Raw genomic sequence first — 25511 nt, forward strand, 5'->3', positions numbered from 1 at the left:
GCGACTGTAACTTGTTTTTCCCAGCAATGCTTAGCATCAGTGTGAGAAATAGTGTACTCCCATCCTGCAATTTCCTTGGTTTAACATGTGAACACCTTGAAACCTCTTGTTTTTCAGCCATTTTCTGGCAGACGGGTGAGACTTTTCTGAACGCTTGTTCCTTAATTATGTGAAAAAGGAACTATTGAGCAAAGTAAGGCATGTCCTTTTCTAGGGGATGAATATGCTATTTTTGCAAATCCCAGTCAACCACATACTGTTGCATAGTACTGTTTTATTATTTTTTTATTACGACCGCGCCTATGGAGCCTGATTGGGCCCTGCTATACTTGGAATGTACAAATAAAACAGTGCCTGCCCCAGATTGTTCACAGTCTTGAGATTTAGACAATATGTGACTGGTGACTAAATGAACAAACAAGAACAGGGAGAGCATTGTGAAGAAAGGATTGTGGCAGAGATGGGTATAGATGCATATAGCCTAAATCATGTCAGACAATAGGGATTAGGAGATATAGCTAGACTAAAACTACTGGGGTTTACAGTTGAGTGGCAATAATTTTTTTCTTGGTGGTTCAATAGAAAAATTTAAAGTATTACAAAAAAGTTGCATAAACTGCAGTGATTTTCCTTTCTTTCCATATGAACTAATGAGTCCTTTGAAACCAGATTAATTCTCATTTCAAAGTACTTCTTCTAATCAGTTTAGTTAAATCCAAAATACTACCTTTTGTAGCTAAAATGCTCTTTTATGTAAACTCTCTGATAGTCTTTTAAAAAGCAGTACTTGTATATAATCTGACCCAGTCAACTGGCTTTTAAAAGCAGCAGAGAGTCCTGTGGTACCTTATAGACTAACGCAGGACTCTTTGCCGCTTTTACAGATCCAGACTAACATGGCTACCCCTCTGATACTTGTTTTTTAAAACAATCACACATGACAAAATTGATGCTGCCGCTTTAAAATAGTAAGTGGTAAGGTGACTGCTGCTTTTCTGCCAGTAATTCTTCCAGCTGAAATTCTATCATCTAAATTCTAACGTATAAGTCTTATATTTTTGCTGCATAAGCCTGCATGTTTGAATGTTACCTAATCCTCAGTTGGACAACTTTTGGAAGAGCTGCTAGGCATTGATGGCCCCGTGGCACAGTTTGTTTTGATCTTGTCCATGTTAACAAATCCATATTTCTCTAGCCCTGCAAATCCGTGGGGTATCTGCGGGTATCCACAGCCATGGATGTAGATGCGAATATCCGTGGACCATTTATGCATTACCAGCGTGGATACAAATTTTGTATCTGCACGGGGCTCTGATGGTAAGAGCGGGCGGGCAGCTGTGAGGAACTGCGACATGGATCCTCCACCTGCCCTGGGTGGAGGGCCTGATGGGCAGGGACAGGAGCCAGGAGCTGCTCAGGTTCCACACCCAGGGCAGGTGGAAGGGTCCGCCGTGGCTCCCCACAGTTGCCCACCCAACTCCTACTGTAGCCAGGCGGCAGCTCTGAGCTGCCCCCATCCCCGGCCAGAGCCGGGTTGGGGAGAGCTGCACTGGGAGCTGTGGGGGGAGTCTGGGTCCCTCCACCTGCCCTGGGGGGGTGCTAAAGGGCAGGAACGCCAGGTTCGGGGCAGGGACACTGGGCTGTGAGCTGCTCGGGCCCCCTGCCCAGGGCAAGTGAAGAGTCTGCCGCGGCTCCCCACAGCTGCCAGCACGTCTCTCCCCTACTGGGCTCTGGAGGCGGAGGGTGCCTTGGAGTCTCAGTCCAGCTCCCAGTGTAGAGCCCTGCAAATCCACGGATATCCTCATCCAGAGAATTTTTGCAGATTGAATGCAGATACACATTTGTGTTTCCGAGCAGGACTCTACATATTTCTCTTCAAAGCAGATCCTTTTTTCTTGGTGGTTCAGTTTCTATAGCTTTCATAAAAATTCTTACATTCCTAGTAGCAGCCCTCAGACAGCAAAAGACCCTTATCTCTCCCTTCCTGGACAACTTGTGAATGAGGGTCCTATTTACAAACAAAACAACAATGGATAGCCAGCATGCAACCTGGTTTCTGGAGGATTGTGTCTTCTTGATGCATCTAAAGGGCCAAATATTGATTGTACTTAAAAATTGAGACACCACCTATGGTATAAGGTGCTAGTGTCATAGGAGAGGCAAAGTAAATTAAGGGCACTCACATGAGAAGTCTAGAACTTCAGAGACCTCAGTCTGTCTCTCTCTCAAGAATGATGTCATGCATAGATATGCCAGTATGGGCCTGAGTCCACATGAGGCTTCTTCAGAGGTTCCGTCTTTTCCATACACTCTGCTGTCTTGTTTAGTAATGAATCTCTCTTCCCCAAACTGGCTACCATTTTCGTCTTCTGGTGATTTGAAGGACAGACTTACAAAAGGGTTCCTTGTACATGAGGAAGACTGAGCAGTCATAATGACCAATGCCAGTCTAGGAGAGTGGAGTACCCACTGAAAGACAAAGATCAGAGACCTGATCCGAGGAAGAGAAGCGGCACAACATAAACTGGCTAGGGGTCAGGGCCATCCTGTATGGGTTCACAGCACAGATTCCTTCTGTGCATTTTCCATAGAGTCTTGTAATGACAGACCACATCTTTGCCATAGTCTGTGTAGACAAAATGGAGTATAACCATGTCTTCATCTTTCCAGAAAGACACAACTTTTGGTGTCTTGGGCAGAGCGAACCTGTTACCAGTATGCACCATAGATAATAAGGGAAAGCTGAATACCACCACAGTCAGGCTTGGCACTAGAAAGAAGAACAAAGACCTACAACACCAAGGCAACCACACAATGTCTATCTAGTGTCTAGCTTTTCAGGAGGAGGGTTCAGGAACTTGGCCAGCAGCCACTCCTCAAATGGTTAAGAGATTAAAGAATTGGAAGGAAAACACACATACCTCTTCCTCCACCACTACTTGTTGAGGAGAACTATTCGACATGGCAAGTAGGTTTACCCATATTTCTTCTACAAGGTGACCTGCCTGTTGACACAAGGGCCAGTCTTGCACCAAAAGCTAGACAGGCTTGAACTAGCTGCCTGATGTGAGAAGAATTGACTCTGTAAGGGGATAATCTGATATGCTCACTATGTGTTTGGTCACGAAATAGGTCATATTGGATGTCTTCCTTGAGATGTGGCCAAGCACTGGTTTAGGGATCTGTGACACTCTGTACCCGAAAGCGACACCCTGGCACCCCCATATTTACCACTGTCAATATAATTGATATATTTTTGTACAAAGTATGCCTTGTGAGGTATCATTTTAAGTCTTGATCTGTTTAATATCCTGTCGGATTGTATGTGCTGTCATGAAGTTTGCTATGTGTGTGTTACTGAAATATGTTGTGACGTTGGAAACCCCCACAACCAGCCTTTCAGGTACAGAAATGGCGCAGCCAGACACTGATCGTGGCCCATTAAGGCGAATCATTCACACTAGGACTAACCCAGGAATTGTATACAATGGAGACCTCTCAGAGAAAGCACCTAGACAATGGAGACTGCTTGACTCACGTCATAGCAAAAGATCTTTCCAGTAATCTGGAGGAATCTATAAAGGAGGGGAAGTGACATCATCATTTGGCCTTGTTTTCTCTCTCTTTCCTCCCCCCCACCCCCCCCCAAAACTCAACACTTGGAAATACGTCTGGAGGACAAACACTGAACTGGGGAGGTGGTTCCAGGCTAGAAAGGAGAATCCCAGGCTGTGTATTAAGGAATTATACTATCAGAGTGAGACACTGCTTGATTTCTATAAACAAGACAGGATTTAACTCAGATTTACTTTTTATTTCTTAAGTAATCAACTTTGATCTGCATGCTTATTACTAATAATCACTTTAAATCTATCTTTCTGTAGTTAATAAATCTATTTTATATTTTATCTAAAACTGTTTTGCTTGAAGTGCTTATGAATCTGCTCAGGAACAAAAACTGGTGCATGTCCTCTGGACATTGAAGGAGGGACGGACTGGGTAATAAACTTACACTGGTCAGGCTTCTGACCAGGGCAGGACAGTACTACCCTCAGGTCCTAGGCTGGGGAGCTGTGGGGAATTGGCTGGAGCCTCTCTATTGTTGGTTCATGAGTGGCTGGTGAAAGTATTCAGATAACTCAGCTGGATGTGTCCCTGCCTGTGGATGGCTGTGTAAGTGCAGTACCTGGAGTGGTTTGCAGCTTGTCACAGCATCACAATGTGAGAGGGAGCCCAGGTTGGTGAGACAAAGGGCTCAGTGGTACCCCAGTCCCAGGTTGCGCCCTGGTGATTCTGTCATAGGATCAAGGCATCATTTCATCAGAATTAGCCAAGGCTAAGGGGAACTTGAAGATGGTGGCCATATAGCTGTCTGTTCACGCATTCTCCAGTTCTGTAACCAGGACATCGAAATGTCATCTGATCTTCCTTTTGAGAGGAGCTGTACTGTAAATGTGTGTGCATGTAAAAATGTGTACATAATTATAATATATCTGCCTTCAACTCTGGGTTCACGCTGCTAATAAAAGACCATTATAACCGATGCAAACCTTAGACAATGAAAGAATATTTCTTATCTGTACTTACTATTTGAACAAAAGGACTTTTCAAGTAAGTTCAGACTGGCCATTCCTTGGGTAGAGTATTTTCTGTTGTGAACTTGGATCAGAATTGATCCTTAGGTTGAAGGAAGTTTTGTTTTTATTATGTTCTGCATAAGGAGACAGTGGTGTCCATAGTTACTTTCTTGAATTAAGTGTAATTTTCTTAATCATCATTTTTTGGCTATGGAAATTGTTTATGGAGAGGGATGCACCCCTTTGTGCCAGTGACTGATGATCTGGTTCTCTTCCTGCCCCCCACCCAAAATGGTAAGTAGGTGGAAGGCCCATTAATCTGTGGACCTTATTACATGAAGAAAGAATTTCAGGTTGTCACAATTTCCCTCCCTCGTTTTATAGGACTTTGATATTTTTGGGTCAAATTTGAACTTAGTTGCATGTATTGAAAGGGCAGAACATGCACACTTACAAGCTTTTTTTAACACAATTTCTCTTGCTAGTAGTAATTGGGAATGGGGAAATAAGTCGTGAAGTTGTGGGAATATGTAATACTATCATTGCTAAATTCAAGAAAACAAATATTGCATTTTCTTTGCTCTCCATTCCTGAATGCCACTCTTGTGCTATGTGAGCCAACATATGTATAGTTATGGATTGGTGCACCACAGGTATGCTCCATATGTTGCAAGTAATCAGGGGTGAAAGTAATTTAAAGGACTTACCTGTATGCCGGAGTCCTGAGTGGGGGCGCGGCCTCAACCGGAAGAGGCGGGGCCTTTAAAGATTTAAAGGCCCCAGGGCTGTGGCTGGGAGCCCCGGGGCCTTTAAATCACCCCCAGAGCTCCGGGCCCTTTAAATTGCTGCCCAAGCCTGGTTGCTGGAGCCCCGGGGTAGTGGCAGCAGGGCTCAGGCAGCTCTTTAAAGGGCTCAGGGCTCCCCACGGCGGCTGGAGCCCTGGGCCCTTTAAATCACCACAGGAGCCCTGCCACCTCTACCCCAGGGCTCTGGCAGTCAGGTTCGAGAGGCGATTTAAAGGGCCTGGGTCTCCGGCCACTGCAGGGAGCCCTGGGCCCTTTAAATTGCCAGCCTGGGGAAGCCGGGAAACCCAGACCAGCTTACTTTCAACTCTGCAAGTAATGTTATCTGATGTGCTGTGATATCTTTGAAAAGGGATTACATTAGAGATGCAAAAGAAACTAAGGAAAACTAGTAGGCAGACATAACAGATCAGATAATAGAATAGACAGGTTGTAAGAAAAACAATGACAGGTTGACTGTAGGCAAACCTTCAAGACAGCATAGTTGTGTATTCTGTTGTCTGATTTGTTAAAACAGTAGTTCTTCTATATTAGTCTAGTTCTTTTAATTATGCCTTAATACTATGTGTATTATGGTAGTGGCTAGAGACCCCAGCTGAGACTGGGACTCCATTGTATTGGGCATTGTCGAAACACATGAGACTGTATATGTCTGAAAGAGCTTAAAATCTAAATAGACAAGACAAAGGGTGAATAGAGCCTCAGAGGATGAAATGAGTTGCTCAGGGTCTCATAGCACTTCAGTGGCAGAACCAGAGAAAAAGCTTCCAGTCCAGGTCCCTATCCACTAGACCACAGTGCTCCTCCATAAAGAACTAGTAGTCTTAACTATTGCCATAAAGTTTAAAAAAAAATCCTTGAATCTACTTCCATACAACAGTAAGAAACCTGTTCTACATGTAAGTGATGTAACTTCTCACAAATAAACTTCAAATCTTTCCCAAGTCCCATCTGACCTTCATAGACGTGTCAACCACTTCATAGCAGAAGATGATGTCATAATTATCTGTGTATGGGTCATGAACAATGTTTTGAGGAATCTGAAGTGATGTGTCTGGAAAGGAAGACATTTTTACTGCAACTGTTACACTGTTGTATAGTGTAGTTGAACTGGTTCTGATCATTTTGTCTCTGCCATTCATAATAACCGGACACAACTGAAGGATAAGACTTGTACGTATCTGAAAGAAACTTCTGCTGCAGTTCCAATCCAACTTGGAGGAGGGAGATATCTATCAAATCACATTCTTTAACAGATACAAATAACATAAGTGTGTGGGGGGGGGGGGGAAGGGTGAGAAAACCTGGATTTGTGCTGGAAATGGCCTTCCTTGATGATCACTTTAGATAAGCTGTTAGCAGCAGGACAGTGGGGTGGGAGGAAGTTTTGTTTCATGGTCTCTGTGTGTATATAATGTCTTCTGCAGTTTCCACGATATGCTATGCATCCGATGAAGTGAGCTGTAGCTCACGAAAGCTCATGCTCAAATAAACTGGTTAGTCTCTAAGGTGCCACAAGTACTCCTTTTCTTTTTTCTTTTTATAAGTGTGTGAGGTTTTTATAAATTATCTTTAAATTATTTAAACCTATACAGTGTTATATAAGACTTATCACTTCAGTCAATAGACTTGCTATATGCAGATTAATTGAAACAGAAAAGGAGAGACATTTTATTGCTAAACATTAGATCCCACTAGTTATGAGATATGGTGGTTTGCTAACTTGCCTTTGCTGTAATCTGTGAGAGGGATGTCCAAACTGCATCACCCAACAAGTTCACAGTACACCAGCAAATATAGGGAAGGGGACATGGGCCAAATACTGATTGTGCCAGTCCTAAAATGGACCTGTATGCTGGTAACTTATCACTTTGAGTTAGCCCACATAATTGCACTCACATCTATAGTGAAAAGTACAAAAATAGCTTTCTGTTTGTTACTTTTCTACAATAATGAAATGACATAAATGACTTCTGATTAGATCTCTTCATATGTAAGTGATTTGTATTAGCAATCATTTAAATTACTCTTAAATTGGTTTTCATTATGTCATGGAGACCATCCAGCTGATATATTCAAGTCCTAGGCTTGTGAAAAATATTGTACATTCCAAATGGAATCTGAATAACTGAGCATAGATGACGGATGATAATGGACAACTATTGACAATTATACTTGCTGACTTAGTTCAGTTATCTGTCCCTTACAGTGCTAATTGATATGCTCAGCACTGGTGTATAGCAGATATTTTATAAATTCAATAAGAAGGGGGAGTGATTCACTGTAAGAGTTAGATCCTCTGGAGTGTATTAAAAACCATAATAAAACAAACAAACAAAAACCACTAAAGTACTGACTCTCCATTAGTGTTACCTGTACACTGTGCAGTTGTCAGCAAAAACAGACTTTATGGAACTTATGCTACGTACATAGGATGGTAAATTTAGATTTAAATTTAGTGCTATCTCAAACAAGGATATACCTATAATAAAATTCTATTATACTCTTTTCTAAAATTTTCTAGACACTGCCATCTCATGATTAGTTTGAACACTATTCCTTAATATATTTTGACTGTTACAGGTGTCTGTGCACCTTAGTGTAATTTTTTTAAATTTTTGCCACTTGTCATTTCTCTTGTTGGTCATTAAGTGCTTCTTATAGGATTGCTATGTTACATTTTGTCCACCTCTTTTGTATTTTGGCTATTCTTGTACCTATAGGTTTCATGACTTCAAAATTAATTTTCTGCTAGAGATTATACTTGCCTAATATTTGTAGGGTATATATTATCCAGGGCACAAGTAGCGTTTAAACAAATCAAGATTCTGTCACCTTGTTGCCTCTTCTGTAGTAAGGCCACCTAACTGAATCTGTAAATTACCACAGTTTATTTCAAGCTTCTAGCAAGAAATGCTGCAACAGCTTTTTGTTGTACTTAGTTGTCCCTCACATGGACTGCTGCGTTTATTGTGTTGTGCTTTCATAACTTAGGTTCTCAGTTCTGGGAACTTTTGTATTTTTCCCCCTGCTTCTCCAGATTCCTGTGTTGCTGAAGTACAAAGTCTAGAATGTTGTCCCAGAAGCACTGGTTTATGCAGTTGGGTTTCTGCTTCCAACGTGCTCTTTCTTTTTGGAAAAAGTAGAGCTGTCTGTATTTCTTAAGGACACTGCATCAAGTCCACGTAATATTGTTTGACATCAGTACTGCCTTTAGATGAATTAAAGATATTGCTTATAGTTTGGCTCTTTTGTGAATGAACACACAACTGCCTCCCATTTCCTATTCATTGTGAAAATAGGGAAAAATCTAGCAAGAACTCTTTTTGTTCTGTACATGAACAGCAAATTATGTAGTCTCCTTTCACTGCTAGTGATCGTAGCTAAACATTGTTTAAAAATCGTAAGTGATACAAACATACTGAGACTCCTACGTAATTTCCTTTTTATTTGAAACTGGGATATTTCTTAACTCCACAATAATGCCAGACCTTTTATTATTCTAGTTACTCCATTTTTAGCTCTTAATTTCTATTTTATTTTGCCTTAAGTGCTCAACGATATCAGACCACTCTCTAAATTAGAGAACTACTTTGAAAAGTGAAATTTCTATATTGTATACATGAATAATAAGGCTCAGATGTTGTCACAGATATTTTTAGTAAAAATCAGAGACAGGTCATGGGCTTCTGTGAATTTTTGTTTATTGCCCATGACCTGTCTGTGATTTTTACTAAAAATATCCCTGATAAATGGGGAAGGGGTAGGGTCCAGCATCCACAGTGGCTGGGAGCTCTGGGGTCTCCTCACCCCCCACAGCGGCGGAGAGCTCTGGGGTCCCTGCCACAGCTAAGCTGCCGTGAGGGGTCCCCCCACTGCCCATTGCAGCTGGGCTGCCACGAGGGGTCCGCCTGCTGCGGCTGGGCTGTTGCAGGGAGCCCTGTGGTGACTGGGAGCTCCAGGGGACCCCCGCTGTCTGCCACGGCTGCGCTGCTGCAGAGGGGAGGCTTGCCACCTGTTGTGGCTGGGCTGCTGCCGGGAGTCCTAGTGTCCATAGCTGAGTGGGAGCTCTTGGGTCTCCCTGCTGCTAGGAGCCGCTTGGGGCCTGCCAGCAGCGTCTGAGAGCTGCGGGGCTCCCTGCTGACCACTCCAGCCCCAGGGCAGAAAATGTCAGAGGTCTCTGGATGTCATGGATTCTGTGACTTCCATGACCTCTGTGAAATAATCGTCGTCTTACCTATTAAGCATGCTGACAAACATACCTTTACTAGACTAGTATATTTGCATTTCTAACAGTAAAAAGACTTTTTGTGGTAGTTACAATGGATGATGTATTTTAAGCTGCATCCAATTAAAACTTTCTGCACCTGGAAGAGGATGATCATGGAAATGTGTACTAACCTTTGCTCTTATTTGAACATATCAATATGACTAAGTATGTGTCCATTTCAGTTTTCATTCTGATTTGAGACCAAACATTACTGCATACTCCATGTTTCCTTTTGCTCTTTAGGAAGTTTAACAAATACAACCTTATCACTTAATGTGAGTTAGTCATTCTAATTTTTTCAATGTAGTACTTTAAAACAAAACTAAAATTTTTGGGAAATATTTTCTCTCAAACAAGTCTAGTAGTCCATCTCTTCATAAAGCTTAGTCAGAAAATTCTAGTGAGAGAGAGAGATCCTCTTCTTTCTTTCTCTTACATGGCTCCAGTACTGGTAACAGATCCTGCATGAGTTATTCCTGGGGGAATTGTGCACCAAAAAATTAAAAATTCTGCTCACGATATTTCAAAATTCTGCCTATTTTAAAATACCGGTCAGCAACTATGTCTAACAATAAAGATAACACAGATTCAGGAAATATTTTTTGGCAAATAGATTCCTTACTAGGCATATTAATACGGAACTTTGAGTGACAATTCATTTAAACCAGGGGTTCTCAACCCGACCCCCTGGTCCCCCCAAATATGCTATAAAAACTCAGCGGCCCACCTGTGCCACAACAACTGGTTTTCTGCATATGAAAGCCAGGGCCGGCATTAAGGGTAGCAAGCAGGGCAATTACCCAGGGCCCCACATTACAGGGGGCACCGCAAAGCTAAGTTGCTCAGGCTTCTGCTTCCACCCCAGGTGGTGGGGCTCAGGGTCTGGGCTTCAGCCCCATGCAGTGGGACTTCAGCTTTCAGCAAGTCTAATGCTGGTCCTGCTTGGTGGCCCACCAGAAACCTGCTTGTAGCCCTCCAAGGACCCCTGGACCTCTGGTTGAGAACCACTGATTTAAACTACAATACAGAAACGTATTTTCCACACCCCTCAGAAGCAGTGCAAAGGCTTGGGGGAGTCAGGGATATCGGAGGAGCTGAGGGAGAGGGAAGTAATTGCTGGGAAGGAGCCTGGGAGTGAACTTGGAGGATTGTTGGGTGTGGGTGGGAGAAGTATGGAACAGGGTGGTTTTTTTGCGTGGTGGGGGATTGTTAGGGTGTTGGAGATCCTCCCACATGCAGACCCTGGCTGACCCCTAGCGTCTCCCAGTCAGTCAGGCACAGCTGTCCTTGTCCCCATGTGGCCCTGTGCCCCCTTCCCTCCCCCATCCCCTTGTGGCCCTGCACCTCCGCTCAGCCACCCCTCCTCCCATCCCCATTTGACCCTGCGCTCGCATTCAGCCCCTTTCCCAATCTATCACTCCCACTAGTCCTTCTGAACACTAGTCTGACTCCCCAGTAGCCTCATGTGCCTCGCTGTGCATCCCCCCCGATCCCATGCCACTTCCTCACAGCGCCCTGCCCGTGGGGCCAGATGGAACACAGCCTTTCCTCCTTCCTATCGGCAGCTGGCTACTACTGCCAGCTACTCTGTTCTGGTGCCACAACAGCCTGTGGTGGGTGAAAGGTGTAATTGCAGTGCTTCTCCTGCAGAATGTATTTTTTAAGCAGGGAAGAAAAAGCTGTGGGGGACATGAATTCTACATGTGCCCAGTGGCACAGAATTCCCTCAGGAGTAATGATTGTGGGACTGTTTCAGAATCACTTGTGTGCTGTATGCAAGAGGAATTATTGTTAAACTGTTAATGCTGTGATCAAACAGTGATAGGCTACATGTCTTACGCCATTTTCATGTAATGTCCTTCAATTAATTAACTGCTTTGAGTGTGAATACTTAATAAAACTGTATGTTTTAAAAGAATCTGTCCCTGCTAGCTTTTGAATTGAATTGGAAACTGTTTATCATCTATCTCTTGTTTAAGGTATTAGTATCCCCGTAAAGAAGGCTGTCATACAGTGGCTGAATTTCCTTTCTGAATGTTCTACAATTACTGAAGAATAACAAAATACAGTGATCCCATCAAACCATTAATAAAGCGACATACAAATCAAATGGTTTTGTGACTTTTTTTCTTATCCTTATCCCCACAAAAGATAAAACTAGCCCTGAAGTGGTAACTAACGAATAGCATCTTCTATTGCTGTAGGTACTAGTTCTATTCCATTATAAAATAGTTTAAGGTTTATAATAGCTTTTTTTTTTTTTTTGGCTAAACTTTGAGTGATGTGTGAAGGGATAGTGATTTAAATTAATGTAAAAAATGTATGGGTACAGTTTTCACACACTTTCAAAATTCTGGAATGAGGGTCTAACTATAAAACTTAATGTAGTAAGAAGACTTTTAGGCTGCCATCCTAGTTTCAATGGCCCTGGCAGCGCTGGGTGAGCTTAACATCCTAGATACTACAGTATCTAGTTACAATGGGATGTATTAAAAATGGAGCTATTGTCAAATTTTCTTACCTCATCTATTTAATGTAACTCTTCTGACGTCTTTGTTTCCTATCATAATTACTTTGTCTTGCCTCTTGCATATTGCCTGTCTTTGCTCCTACTACTTCTTAGCCTTGATAGTGATTTGCAATGAAAAAAGTAATCTCAGAATCTGATTAAACTATTTTCCCAGGATAAAATTTGCATGTATTTGCTTTTAAAAAAAAATGCAAACTTAATAATATTGGATATAGCTTCTGCTTTGAGCTGCAGTAGTTAAGTTAAAAATAGGAAATTAGAGATAGAAAAATATCCTGTGAGTTCTCATTGTTAAGCCAAGGAGTTTGTGTGAAATTCTGGTTTTACATTGAGCTTCATCTTTGGATGTGTGTATGCTATGCCACAGTTATTGGAATCTGATTTTGCTGAGGAAATATATATATGCCTTTGGCCTTCTGGGAATTTGAATGTTTTATTGCCATGCTCATGATAGTCCAGTTTTTTCCAGTTCTTAGACTACTGCTCTGAACAAGTGGGAAGTATTTATTAAATAGCAAACAGTTTTATCTATATGGACATAGTCGAGATTGGTATGTCCAAAGCTTGACATACTTTTTTTTGTCCCTTTTGCAGAGTGCAGTGTAATTTGAGGGATTTTGAAAACAAATACATGTGCTACTTTCGCTTTTGTAACTGGTTTATTGTACTTTTAAATAAAAACACACGCAATATACAAAGGTACTCTTATGATTATCAGTAACTTGATACAATATCAGTGCTCCTAAAATACTTTTTTGTGACTCAGTGCCAGTGATAAATGGTTACCATAAACCTTAAAATAGGTGAGTTATGTGTCAATGTAATGGAAGAAAACACCTGATTTTAAAGCAAGAGATTCCAGTTTCAAACTTATAGATTTCAGAGTTTTTGTTACAGAGTTCAGAAAAGAAATGAAATTCAGATTTAAGAATTCAGCTAAGTAGCTTTTATAACAATTCCTGAAATATTTTAATCTGACCTTGCAGAACCATCATGAAGTTGTACAAAACCCAGGTACATAACTTAGTTACTAATTCTTGCAATGTTGATGGAAAAAACTTAATTTCCTGTCAAATTACTTGTCCCAGGCAAGTGATCAAACAATTTTTTGAAAAGATGTCCTAACACAGGTTCATCCACCCAAATGAAATTAGGATGGATGGTGATCTTTTAACCATTTGAAAACCCCATTTGTCACATTCTCCTGCTCTTGGAGAGAGTGACCTCACTGCATATTAAACAATGGGGACCTTTGTCTGGCTTGTTGAAGGTTGTGTTGCCCCTTTAATGGCAGCTAGAGAGTTACCTGCTGTGTGGAGACAGCTTCATACCATGATAGCGTGGGGACGCTAGGTGACCAGAAGAGAAGGGGACTGTTTATGTCCATGTCTATGCAGTAAAAACCCTCTTTTCATCTGGACCAGACTGAGCGGCACTCACCTTCTCACCCATAGAAGTAGTTGAAATGCCAGGTTTCGTCATGATCAGCTGTGGGCATTATGCTAGTCTCCCCTTTCTTGAGGGGCTAGGAAGGATCTTTTCCCTGACCACCAGATTGGCCAAGACAAGGTGGATTTTTTTTGCCTTCCCCACAGCAGTAGTGGGGGGACAAAGAACAAAAAGGACAGGAGTTAGGCTGTGATTATGTAAGCTTGGGGCGGATGTCGAATACAGATACTTCATAGGGAATGGATACGGTGATTAGTAAAATGGATTGGGAAAGGATTTAAAGGAGGTATTCTTTAAAGGAGTGGAAGTGGGGGGCTTGGGGCTCTTATGAATGGCATGGCAGGGAGTCAGCCCCCCATTCTTTACCCTCTTAACCCTCATTTGAGGGGATAATGAGGTCTCAGTAGTGAGTTGGCTGGGCCCAGGATGGGTAAGGAGGAGGGCTGCCAGCAGCCCCATGGGTATATGTAGATGAGTATGGAATTACCTGCACTGAACAATTTTATCTGCCAGATTCTCCTAGTCATGTAAAAATAAAGTTTCAGCCTAATTAAAGCATATCCAGTATCTGCTGTCCTTCCAGCATAGCCCGACAATGCTTACAGAGGCCTTCTGTTTGGATTCTTGTTACATGTAGTAGGCTGGATGGTTGTGTAGTAAATGTCACAAATAGACTTGTCCAGAAAATGCAGGTTGCCATGGAGAAGCACATTTTATTACTTTTTTAAAGGGCACAAAGTTATAGCATACTTGACTTAAATTTTTTTTATAAAGTGCTATCTGAAGAGCTTTCAGTAGCCTTACCACATTTAAACAAAACCACTATTGGTTTTGACCTTATTGGTAGCTAGTGATATTTTTACTTTTTGGCAGTTGAAGGCTGTAACATTGACTCTTTTTTTTAAATATTATAGATGTTACCACTTTGCTCTCTTGTAAGTTACTATTTAATAATGCTACAATTTCTTGAATGAGGCCGGCCTTCATTAGTTTCTCTGTCTAAGCAGTAACTTTCCAGCCATATGCAAACAGAACCATTTTTCATTGGTGTCAGATGTACCACAAGTGATATATTGTACCTTGATTTTTTGTCCCTTTTGTATTGTGGGTTGGTTTCTCAGTGTCCCAGGAGAAATTGTATGACGCTTCCACTTTCACTGTTTGGATGGGTGAGGAGTACTATAGGAAGGCTCTGACAGAGGTATTGAAATTAAGAGGTATAACTGATTTTTTTTTTTTTTATTCTGACAGTATATTAATACTGTAGTAGAAACCTGTTAAATTGGTAATTAGTTGCACCAAAATGTTCTTAAGATAGACCAGTGACCATTATTAGCACTAGTCTGTACTTGACAGAACTGGTTTAAAAGCTTGTTTTGACATCCTCCTTTGTTTAGCCATACTTCACACTGGAATGATATTATTTATAACCACATTAAAAGGGAGAAAACCCTCTGTGGCTGAGAAACAGATGCTTGGTAAAGCCTATGGCACATAAACCATATTTTAATGTTTTTCTTCCCCCTGAGCAAGTATTGATTCAAATATTAATTCATTGTGGAGTTAAAAATATCTTTGTGATCACTAAATTAATTCTCAGGCATATGTATTCACAGCTCCTAATGAGTATGAGGTTTTAAAAATATTTTTTAAGGGGACTTTCTCTTTAGGCATGCAACTTGTTTTAGGCTTTGGTAGCCAGAGAGTAATAACTTTCAAGTATAAGAGAACTGAATTCTTTGGCAAACGTTTCTTTCTGTTTTCCTTCTAACTTTTTTGCCAGTTTGAACAAATCCCTGATGTATACATTCTCCTTTTTTTAGTGGCAGATCGTCTGGGCTGTGATCCTCGAACACGTTTCCATGTTCCTCCGAATACCAAGCAGTGGATTGCCTTGCTGCAACGAGGAAACTGTACATTTAGAGAGAAAATATTGCGAGCAGCTTCGCATAATGCCACAGCTGTGGTCATTTACAACAATATATCCAGTGAGGAACCTGTCACTATGACTCATCAAGGTAAATAGTATGAAGTCTGTTCCCCTTTTGTCCCCTTTGCCCTCTGGATATTTTTCTGCCATATAAACTATTTTTAAGGCACTGTTGACAGTATACAGTTACTTCTTAAGTGTTTGTACTCTTTGCAAATATGAGTAAGTACACAATATAGTGACATACAATGAATACATCTGGAACTGTTTTTTTTTTTTTTACTCCAGAGGAATACACTTATCCTCTGAGTAACTTTTTTTCTTTCCCCTTTTTGGGATCTTAGAGCTGTCGCTTTTGTTTCAAATCTTAGAGCTATTGCTTATTGGAGAGGCAGAAAACAAAACACTGTATAACAGAGAAGAGCAGTAACTTTATACAAAACATCTGAGAGTGAAGACTTTTTATAGTAATGGGACTTATAGTGGAGTTTTGAAGGCTGGGATTTTCAAACAAGCCGAAGATAGTTAAGCTCCAAAATCTCAGCCTGCAGGCTTCTTTTAGTGACATCTTACAAGGACTTCACCATTCCTGGCGGTATAGACTAATAGGGCCACCACACCATTGCGATGCAAGACTAAGCAGGACATACCTACTGTTTCAAGGAGGAGTTGTCTTTGTAAACGTAATCTGGAATTCTTTCAGGATTTGATGTATTAATGGTCTGGATTTCTGTAGACTTGCACATATCTAGGGCAGTTCACATGTAAAATTTTGGCATTACTAGAAAATTATTTTAGGATCACTGGAGCGTTACCCTTAGATGTTTTCCCTTGATGAAAGAATCCCTTTAGCAAATTTTACAGTGAGACGAACTTTGCAATTACCTGCATTTTCCCAAAGGAATGTCTATTCACTTGGGATGTCTTCATCCTTCAGCTTACCCCAAAAAGGCCTCTTACTTTCGATAGTTGCATCTCCTTTGAAAATTTCCCCTAAACATGGTTCCACTGTGTGGGGTTTTTTTTTAACATAAGGGGGGAATGCTTGTGGAATTTGGAGTTTCCAAATGCTCATTTTGTATTTCACCAACCTCAGTGTGAATAGGATTGATATTCTAGGGAACTGAATATAGGGTTTTTTTTGGTTTTTGGTTTTTTTTTTTTTAAAGGCTTTCCTGAGGGAGCCATAAAGTCACCTGACCATCTCATTTTGAAAGTGGAGCAAAACCTTATACAAAGGAAATTAACCAATTCATGTCTTCATTACTTTTGTTGATTGTAAATGTCTTTTGCTTTGTTCCAGCAAAACTTTTTTTACCTCTTTGTTTTCTTTTGTGAGCCATCACCACTTTTATCACTCTGCTCATGCAGTTCTCCCAAAGACTTAAGCTCCAAAGGCAGAGACCAAAGTTGATGTGAGGTTTGTAACAGTTGCCAAGCCCACAGTATTTACTTCCTGATGATGAAAATGATTTCCGACTTCTAGTGGCCCTAGTGAAGTGGGATACTTGTTGTAACAAGATAGTAAGATTTCTGTTTGTTGTGACTAAAACAGAGAGGAGAGGCAAGAAGATTAAAATAGCCAGACTCTCAGAAGGTAGGAAGCTTTAAGATAGCTTTTTCTTGAGCTATCTTACCTCTGAATCTTGCGGTCTTTTAGACCTGTCTCTTTGTAGCCAAACATGATCTTGGATCTCTTCCCTTGCCTACACTGTCAACAGCCATATTCCTTGCACCATCTTTTGGGAGTGGATGGCAATATCTCTGCACTAATTGGATATTTAAGCTCCATTTCTTCACTCTTCCAGCTTTCCCCTTCCTGAAGGTTAGCAGTAGTTAAATTCTTTTCATGTGTCTGACAATTGTGTAGATTCTTAGTGGGATGACAAGAAGTTATAAGTGCCTTAATCAAGTAGTTGTTTGACATATTTGGCAAAACAGATTCTACACACCAAATGTTGTCCCAATTCCACATGTTCATATGGATCAGTGCGTCTTGTTCCTATTGCTTACCAGGTAGCAGCATATTCTGTTTTGCCAGGGAAGCACAGCAAGGAGACTAGAACCTGCCCAGGATGAAGTGCTCCTGTGGGCCATATGCATGATCTCAGCCTGGTGTGGGTCCCAAACGCCAACCTAGGAATGCTTGTGCCAGGAAAAAAACAGGGTTTGGATCAAAATAAAAAGCGTAGGTGTATTCATGCTGTATACCTCAGGTTGTCGGCATAGTTTATGTAGTTATGTAACTTTTTATTAAAATATTGTCACATTTCCCACAGGGGCGCCACTTAAGATTTTGGGGTGGGGAGGTAACTTCCAACCGGGCGTTGAATCACTTGGATTTTTTGAAGGATAAAATGTCTATTTTTGGAGCATTTGTTTTGATTAGTTCCTGTATTTTTAACAATACTTATAGATGTATTACAACAAAATTACCAGCATAGGGCAAATAGGCAACTTTTAAAGCTAAGCTAAGCACCCGTTGCATGCAAACCCAGTACCAACTAAAACCTAATTTTCAAGCCTCTAAAACAAAGTTCAGAACACCGAAGAGAAATACAGTAAAATATGATTGAATCCACAGCCTTGATGTATAAATCTTTTAGCCTTTACACAGGTAGCAGTGCAGTTATACAGTATGATACATTGCTATTATGGAGCAAACTTGTACTCTTTCTTAGCTATTTGTCCAAAAGAATATCATAGCCATGTAGGGGCAAAATCAGAAAGACTAAGGCATAAAATGAGTTAAAGTTATCAGGGAACATGAAAGGTAATAAGAGGTTCTTTAAATACATTAAGAACAAGAGAGAGACAAAGGAAAGTATAGGTGCTCTACTTAACAGGGAATGAGAGCTAATAACTGGTGACAGGAAGAAGGCTGTGGTGGTTAATGCCCGTTTTGTTTCAGGTTCACTAGTAAGGTTAATGGTGACCAGGTACTCAACTCAATTAATAGTAATAACAAGGGGGAAGGAATGCAAGCCAAAACAGGGAAAGAACAGGTTTAAAGAATATTTAGATGTATGCTAGTCAGTAGGGCCTGATGAAATTCATTCTAGGGTACTTAAAGAACTAGCTGAAGCAATCTCCCAACTGTTAGCAATTATTTTTGAGAACTCATTGAACTTGGGTAAGGTCTCAGAGGACTGGAAAAGGGCAAACACAGTACCTATAGTTAAAAAGGGGAACAAAGAATACCCAGAAAATAGTAGTCTGGTCAGCTTAACTTCAATACCGGGAAAGATAGTGGAACAAATTATTAAACAATCGGTTTGTAAGCACTTATAGGACAATAGGGTTATAAGGAATACCCAGTATGGATTTGCAAAAACAAATCATGTCAAACCAACCTAATTTCCTTCTTTGACAGGATTACTGGCCTAATGGATTTGTAGGGAAGGAACCAGTACATGTGAGACATCAAAAGCCTTACTAAAAAATCAAGATGATTCTTGGGGTACCCAGTACTGTGAGTCATTACCCCTGCCTCCGGCATGAGGGACTCTTGCCTATGCCTGGTTGGGTGTCAGCTTCTTAACACCACTAGCCTTTCTCAGGCACTCTCTCAGACACTCTCCTCTAGGCTAAGCCAGCCCTGTCTTCACCTTGCAGGCTAACAATAGATGCATCTCTCTCCCTAAGTCCCTTTGAAGTGTTCCACTGTGATATCCAGCCCCTTTAATTGGCAACTTACAGAAATTCCAGATCCTGTTCCCCTGGAGGAGCAGTGTGCCGCAGTTTACTAGTTTTACCTTAAACCACCACTCCTGTAAACCAGTAGTTCTCAACCAGGCGTACGCAGAGGTCTTCCAGGGGGTACATCAACTCATCTAGATAATTGCCTAGTTTTACAACAGGCTACATAAAATGCACTGGTGAAGTCAGTACAAACTAAAATTTCATACAGACAATGAGTTGTTTATGCTGCTCTATATACTGTACACTGAAATGTGTGTACAGTATTTATATTCCAATTGATTTATTTTATAATTATATGGTAAAAATGAGAGAGTAAGCAATTTTTCAGTAATAGTATGCTGCAACACATCTGTATTTTTGTGGCTGATTTTGTAAGCAAGTAGTTTTTAAGTGAGGTATAACTTGGGGGTTTGCAAGACAAATCAGAATCCTGAAAGTGGTACAGTGGTCTGGAAAGTTGAGAACCACTGCTGTAAATCACACAGCACTGGTGAGCACTTATAATAAAACAAAAGTAGATTTATTTAAGAAAGACTAAAGATTTAACTAGAAATGAGAGTGGTGGTAACAAATGGTTACAACACAAAACAAAATCATAAAATGCAAAACACTGTCTCTACATAAGTTACCTTCCCTATCTAATAAAGTACATCCCCTTCTCCCGCCCCAAGGTCTGGCAGTTGCAGAGCTGGCTGGCTTCACAAGAACCTGGATCTAGTTTTTCATGAGAACACAGTGTTCCTCCAGGTGTCTTGTGTGTGAAAGGATCCACAGGACCTCTCACTCCTCTGTTACGTTGAAAATCATTTGGTCCTATACGCTAACAGGGCGAACCCCTGTCTTGTTGTAATGGTGGGGGGGTTAACCTTTAAGTTGTTCAGTTGTTTGCAGTTGCTTCTCATGGTTTTCCACTGAAAGTCTTAGCATTGTGCAAAACTATACAGCTGAGCCTTGCATTGTGTCACGTCCCCTGGTGACTAGTTTCTTCTCAAGTCCATAAAGCATACTTTCAGTATAAACAGATTATTCTGTAAATATTACCCCTACATACATCTCGCAACAATTATAAATCTGGAAAAGTTACAAGCTTTCTGCAGATATTTTACATGTTACTCCTTATAGCTAAATATCCTATAAGACATGCTTGGTGTAGTGAATTTGTCGGTCTGAGTTGTTTGCAAAGAAACGGGGATCCTTTGGAAGGATCCCATCTGTCATGGGGCAGCTCACTCTACCTAAATGGTGCCCCTGATTCTCCAACTAGGCCCACAGACATGTATCTTTCTAACTCAGAATGGCAACTCTGAGTCCCATCTGCCATGTTGCCTCTGTCGTTACCATCTCCCTATCAACTCTCTTTCCAAAGAAAAGCCTTGACAAATATGTAGGTCTTATAGCATGTACTGAAAATCACCACATCCAGTCGCTGAAATAAATTCCACAGCAGCCAGGGGACCCTTTGCCTTTCCCACCTCAGATTATCTCAACTACTGTGGTATCTTGTGGGAAGTGGTAGTTTCTTGGGTACCTGGGAACCAAACCATTTGAGGCTTGAATACACAAATCTTGTACATAAAAACAGAGTCCATAAAGATTTACCTTGAACGTTTTGGGGCTCTTTGAAGGGTACCTATCCCCTTGTGGATTTCAGCAAACAATCCTCCCTTAGGTCAGTTTCATTTGGCATGGTGAAGAACATTTCATCCAACTCATTCTTTCCATTTCCCAGCTGAATATAGATTTAAATATTTGAAATATATGTATATGCACTTTCTCAATGTACTTCTGCAGCAGAGTACAAAACTTTTTTGATGGCCAGATATCAATTGTCACTCTCCAATCAATATTTTCATCATATTAAATGAAAACAATTGGCATCTTTTACAGCAAAAGCTGTTTGATTTTATGTGCTCTGGTAGTATATTAAGTCTCTGATGTTCAGGTTTTAATGCTACACTGTCTCCCAGGGCCAACTAGCGAAAGAGGTATTGACCTCAGTGAGCTTGTATCCACTAACAAAAAACTGCTAAGCTTAGTTATAACATGTGTTTTTGTTGTCTCTTCCCTCTCTGTATCCCTATAGTAATATGTTTTTATATCTCCACATACCCTGGTAAATGACCTCTCTTTGGTAAATGAAGGACATCTTTCCCAGAGCAGTTTATATTAGAAAGGTTGGGACATTACTGGCAGGAAGGCAGTTTTATCAGTGGTTTTGCTTGCTGCTTTTATTCAAGCAGAACCAATGATGTCTAATGCACAGAGAGAATATGTGGCAGGGGAAAATATTTAGTATCTGTCTCTTTATAGTCAGTAATGGGAATAGGAAGGAAATGTAGGTAAAATAAAAGTAGTGTTAATATTTTTAAAAATTTGCTTGTGTAGTAGAGATTTAAATTTAACAGTGTTACTAAATCACTGATTAATTCATTCTCAAATTCAGGTAAATCTTGAAATTTTTTGTAATTTTAAATCTATGTAAAAGTGTTGTCATTTTAAATTTGAGATTAGCATGGCTTCTGTCCTTTTTTCTTCTACATTATCATCTTCGCCTTGTTAGTTGGGGTCGTTGGCTCTTAGTCTTGACAGGAACGCTTGAAGACCAAATATTTCTTCCAAGCTGACACTGACATTCTTCGTCCTCCTTCAGCACCTTGAAGCACATTTGTCTGGGTCTCTCTCATGGTCTTTGTCCCGTGACTACTAGATCTTGTACTCTACCACTACCTCCCACATCTCATTGTCTCATATGACCCAGCAATCTCAGTCGATGCTCCCTCCGCTTTTTCGTGATGGGGGCTACCTGCATCATGGCTCTTACAGTTTTACGTCTTAAAAGAAAATTTATTTAAATGAGAACTAAAGCACCAAAATAAAATTACTAAATTCCATTGATTACTGATTCACTGTTGCCAATGTTACAGAAATTTTCTCCTTAAGTCTTCACGCTGCATCTAGTATTACATCTTTATATCCAATGTAGACTTGGATTAAGCCTTTAAAGTAATCAGAACAAGTTTACTGCTTCATTGCATCCTTCGATAAATAATGCATCCCTTTTTGAGAGAGAGAATATCCATTCAATGATGTAAGATTGACTCTTTTCATCCTGCTTTTAGAATTAAGACCGTAGCTTTTTAGAGGATGAATCTTATACCCCACTCATTCCCTCCCAAACCAGGACAGCATGAATTACAGATAAAGCAGATAATGTATAATCAGATTATATTCTCTGATAAAAGAATAATGTTGAGGGAGGAGAATTCATGCTTGTTTTGAAATGTGATCAGAGAAGATGGGTGTGTTCTTGGTCACTGGTTCAAAGGCAAAACGGGCAGTAGATGACAATGACTTCAGGTAACTAATGGCTGTTCAGGGATCTCAGTCAAGTTCAGAGTTGGCAGGTCTCTAAAGTTCATGCTGCCATTGCAATTGCCATGGTAATGCTTGTTGTCAGGCACTTATACATCAAGAAGGGGAATGGATATAGAAGCAGAACTATCCTCTCTCCAAAAAAGTGGTGATTTCAAGTCAGGATTCAGGGATTTTGGCGGAACAATGAAGAGAAGCTTGCACCAAATCTGTTCTTGCGATCATACTATAGTTTATTATTCCAATCGGGCATCAAAATTTATTCTTAAAAGGATGGGCAAACATTGGTAGAAAGCTGCATAGGTCTTAAGCACGCAAATGTATCGTCTCGTAGATCTGAAGTATCCAAAGCCAGTGGAATAATGGCAGATCCATAATAAAGAGAAGTTTTGGGGGTTGCTGATGCCCATTGAACCCACTTGAGCATAAATAGTCAATTGACTCAGACCAAAGCCTTTTTCCGCCCCCCCTCTGCTCTCTCCCCGCCCCCCTCCGCACCCCTGGATCATTGAGAGCTCCACCCATTCATTCCCAAACTCAAAGTAAATTTTATTCTAGCCTGCCAGGGTTATGCAAAAATCAAACAAAAACCTAGTGGTTCAGATTGTCACCTTAAAATTTATCTCGCATCAACTTGTTTCTCCACTTGTGTTTTACTTCTTGAAGTTAGATAACTTGAAGTTAGATAACATGATTTTAAGGCCATGTGGTCTGTCCGACTTTCTTTATATAATCTTGTGAGTCTTAAATGATGCAGGATGACAGGACAGAGGTGTGGCAGGCTTTTCAGGCTGCCAGTGGACTATGAGGTGTGGGATTAGGCCTTAAAATCAATAAACTGAAATGAAAAATAAACTTTCTAGTAGTATGAACACATCTTATATATAGCTTTTAACATTTTATATATTGTGATTCTGCTTTCATGTGGTGTGTATTTCAACCAACACTGAAATACCTGTAGCCACTGGTAGAACTGGCTTGTTTTCAGAGGATGGAGAAGTTACATCCTCTTACCATTTTGAAAAGGCCCAGGAGGTTGATAATGACCATAAGCAGTCAGGTATTGTTTCTCATCCACAGACTAAACCTCTGGCAATACAGTGCCCCCAAGTTCCTTGGGTTTGTTTATCACAGGGTTTTGTAGCAATTTCAGATTCAGATACGGTTGTTCTCTTGCCATTCCTATTGTAGACTTAGCTACACTTATTTGAGAGGACTCTTAGATTGAAGTTTCTCTGTGGGGATATTTTGCCTACAAGCAAAAATAAATAAATAAATAAATATTAAAAAGATAGAATATGATCTCTTCAATAGGAATCCATTATTTTCTGGCTCCAAAATCATTTGGAGAAAATTGATCCCGCGATCCAGAAATAGCAAAGATGGAGCTGCCTGTCAGCATCACCTCACTGTTATGGGATGAATGAAATTAAATATTTGGTTATCAAACTAAAAACGTCTTGGTAAGAATCTGTTCTCATATGGCCCACATTAAGCTAATATTTTGACTTATCAAGATTACAGATTTCTTAAAGCAGGTTTTGGATGTAAAAATAATCATAGGTCCTAAAGCTATAACTCTTGGACACTGTTCTATTGACAATTCTACCCCCCAAAAAAGCTTTAAAATATGAATATGAACTTTCTATGAAATAGAAAAAAAAATCACAAAATAATGAAGTTGTTGAGGACAGAGGCATGAGTCTAACTGATAGTGAGAGCTGCCTTATTTAGATGCCTTATTCTGCCCAATGACAAGGTTATCTTCCCTCTTGGTTCAAAATTAAATAAAATCTTTACACTTTGTACTACCCTATGTCTGAACACAAATCCCGTTTTTAGAGTTTCATGGTACGTTTAAAAAGTTTGTCTACTTAATCTTGTTGTAGCACTCTTCCTGCCCTTTGGCATTTCTTTAAAGACTGGTAAACTTTTACAACACAGAAGTGGGGATTATTAAGAAACAGAATGCAAGTATTCATTGTGGTTTTATTTTTAAAATCGGTTTTTCTCCCCCATACCTTACTTTGTGTTCATTATATTCTACCCTGGGTAAGAAATAAGCTACACTCGGTAAGAATGTAGGTTGTCATAAGCACAATACTGAAATCACTATTAGAAGACCGTCCAGAAAATGCTGTTGAACTAGTAAATACGTAACACTTAGCACTTTAAATGTATAAAGCACTTTACAAATCTTATAACTAAACCTTGCATTACTCCTGTTTTGGCAAGTATTATCCTCCTTTAACATATGTGGTTAAATGACTTGTCCAAGGCCACACAGACTCAATGGCAGTTCTAGGACTAGATACCAGCTCTCCTGACTTGATCTTGTGCCATAAACACAAGACACTCCACTTCTTGTCTGGTGAGCACTGGGTTGGCTGGAAAATTCAACTATGTAAAGCAAGGGATGTTGCTGTTAGTCACAGAAATGAAAGCTGAGCAAGAAGTAACGCTAATGTAACACAAAATGAAGACTTGTGTGGGCTAGTGTGAGGAGACCCACTGGTTAGTCTCAGAATTTTTTGAAATGAGTTTTTATAGTTGCTACTGAACTGCAGAGAGCATATAAAGCAAATATTGAAGATGTTCCTTGCAGCGATGGCCTGCTATGGTAACTTATCTCTAGTCATGTTCTACTGTGCTAAAGTTAAAATTGCTTGTTTTGAAATATTTGCTAATGACCTTTCAATTGAAGTCTTCTCTCTTGTGTTAGCTCGTTTCTGCATCCGTAATCTTGTGGATCTAGACTCCCATCTGTTTGCGCTAAACGCAAAACTTAAGTGACCTCATACTCTCTTGTATTAACAGACTGTCATATCTGACTGGCACAAATTGTAGGCATTCAGTGAATTATTGTGCCTTAACATTG

General features: G+C 40.4%; 1 protein-coding gene across 2 annotated transcripts in view; it reads left to right on the plus strand.

The window, feature by feature from the left end:
* Positions 1 to 25511, plus strand: part of RNF130 (ring finger protein 130) — a 90055-nt gene that overhangs the window by 4851 nt on the left and 59693 nt on the right. For both annotated transcript variants that reach the window (XM_074960351.1, XM_074960350.1), the window contains exon 2: positions 15453 to 15647. In XM_074960351.1, coding sequence (XP_074816452.1) covers positions 15453 to 15647 — 195 coding nt within the window. The remainder of the gene's footprint in view (positions 1 to 15452; positions 15648 to 25511) is intronic.

The sequence above is a fragment of the Natator depressus genome, chromosome 8, assembly GCF_965152275.1.
Source record: "Natator depressus isolate rNatDep1 chromosome 8, rNatDep2.hap1, whole genome shotgun sequence".
In the NCBI taxonomy this organism is placed as follows: Eukaryota; Metazoa; Chordata; order Testudines; family Cheloniidae; genus Natator; species Natator depressus.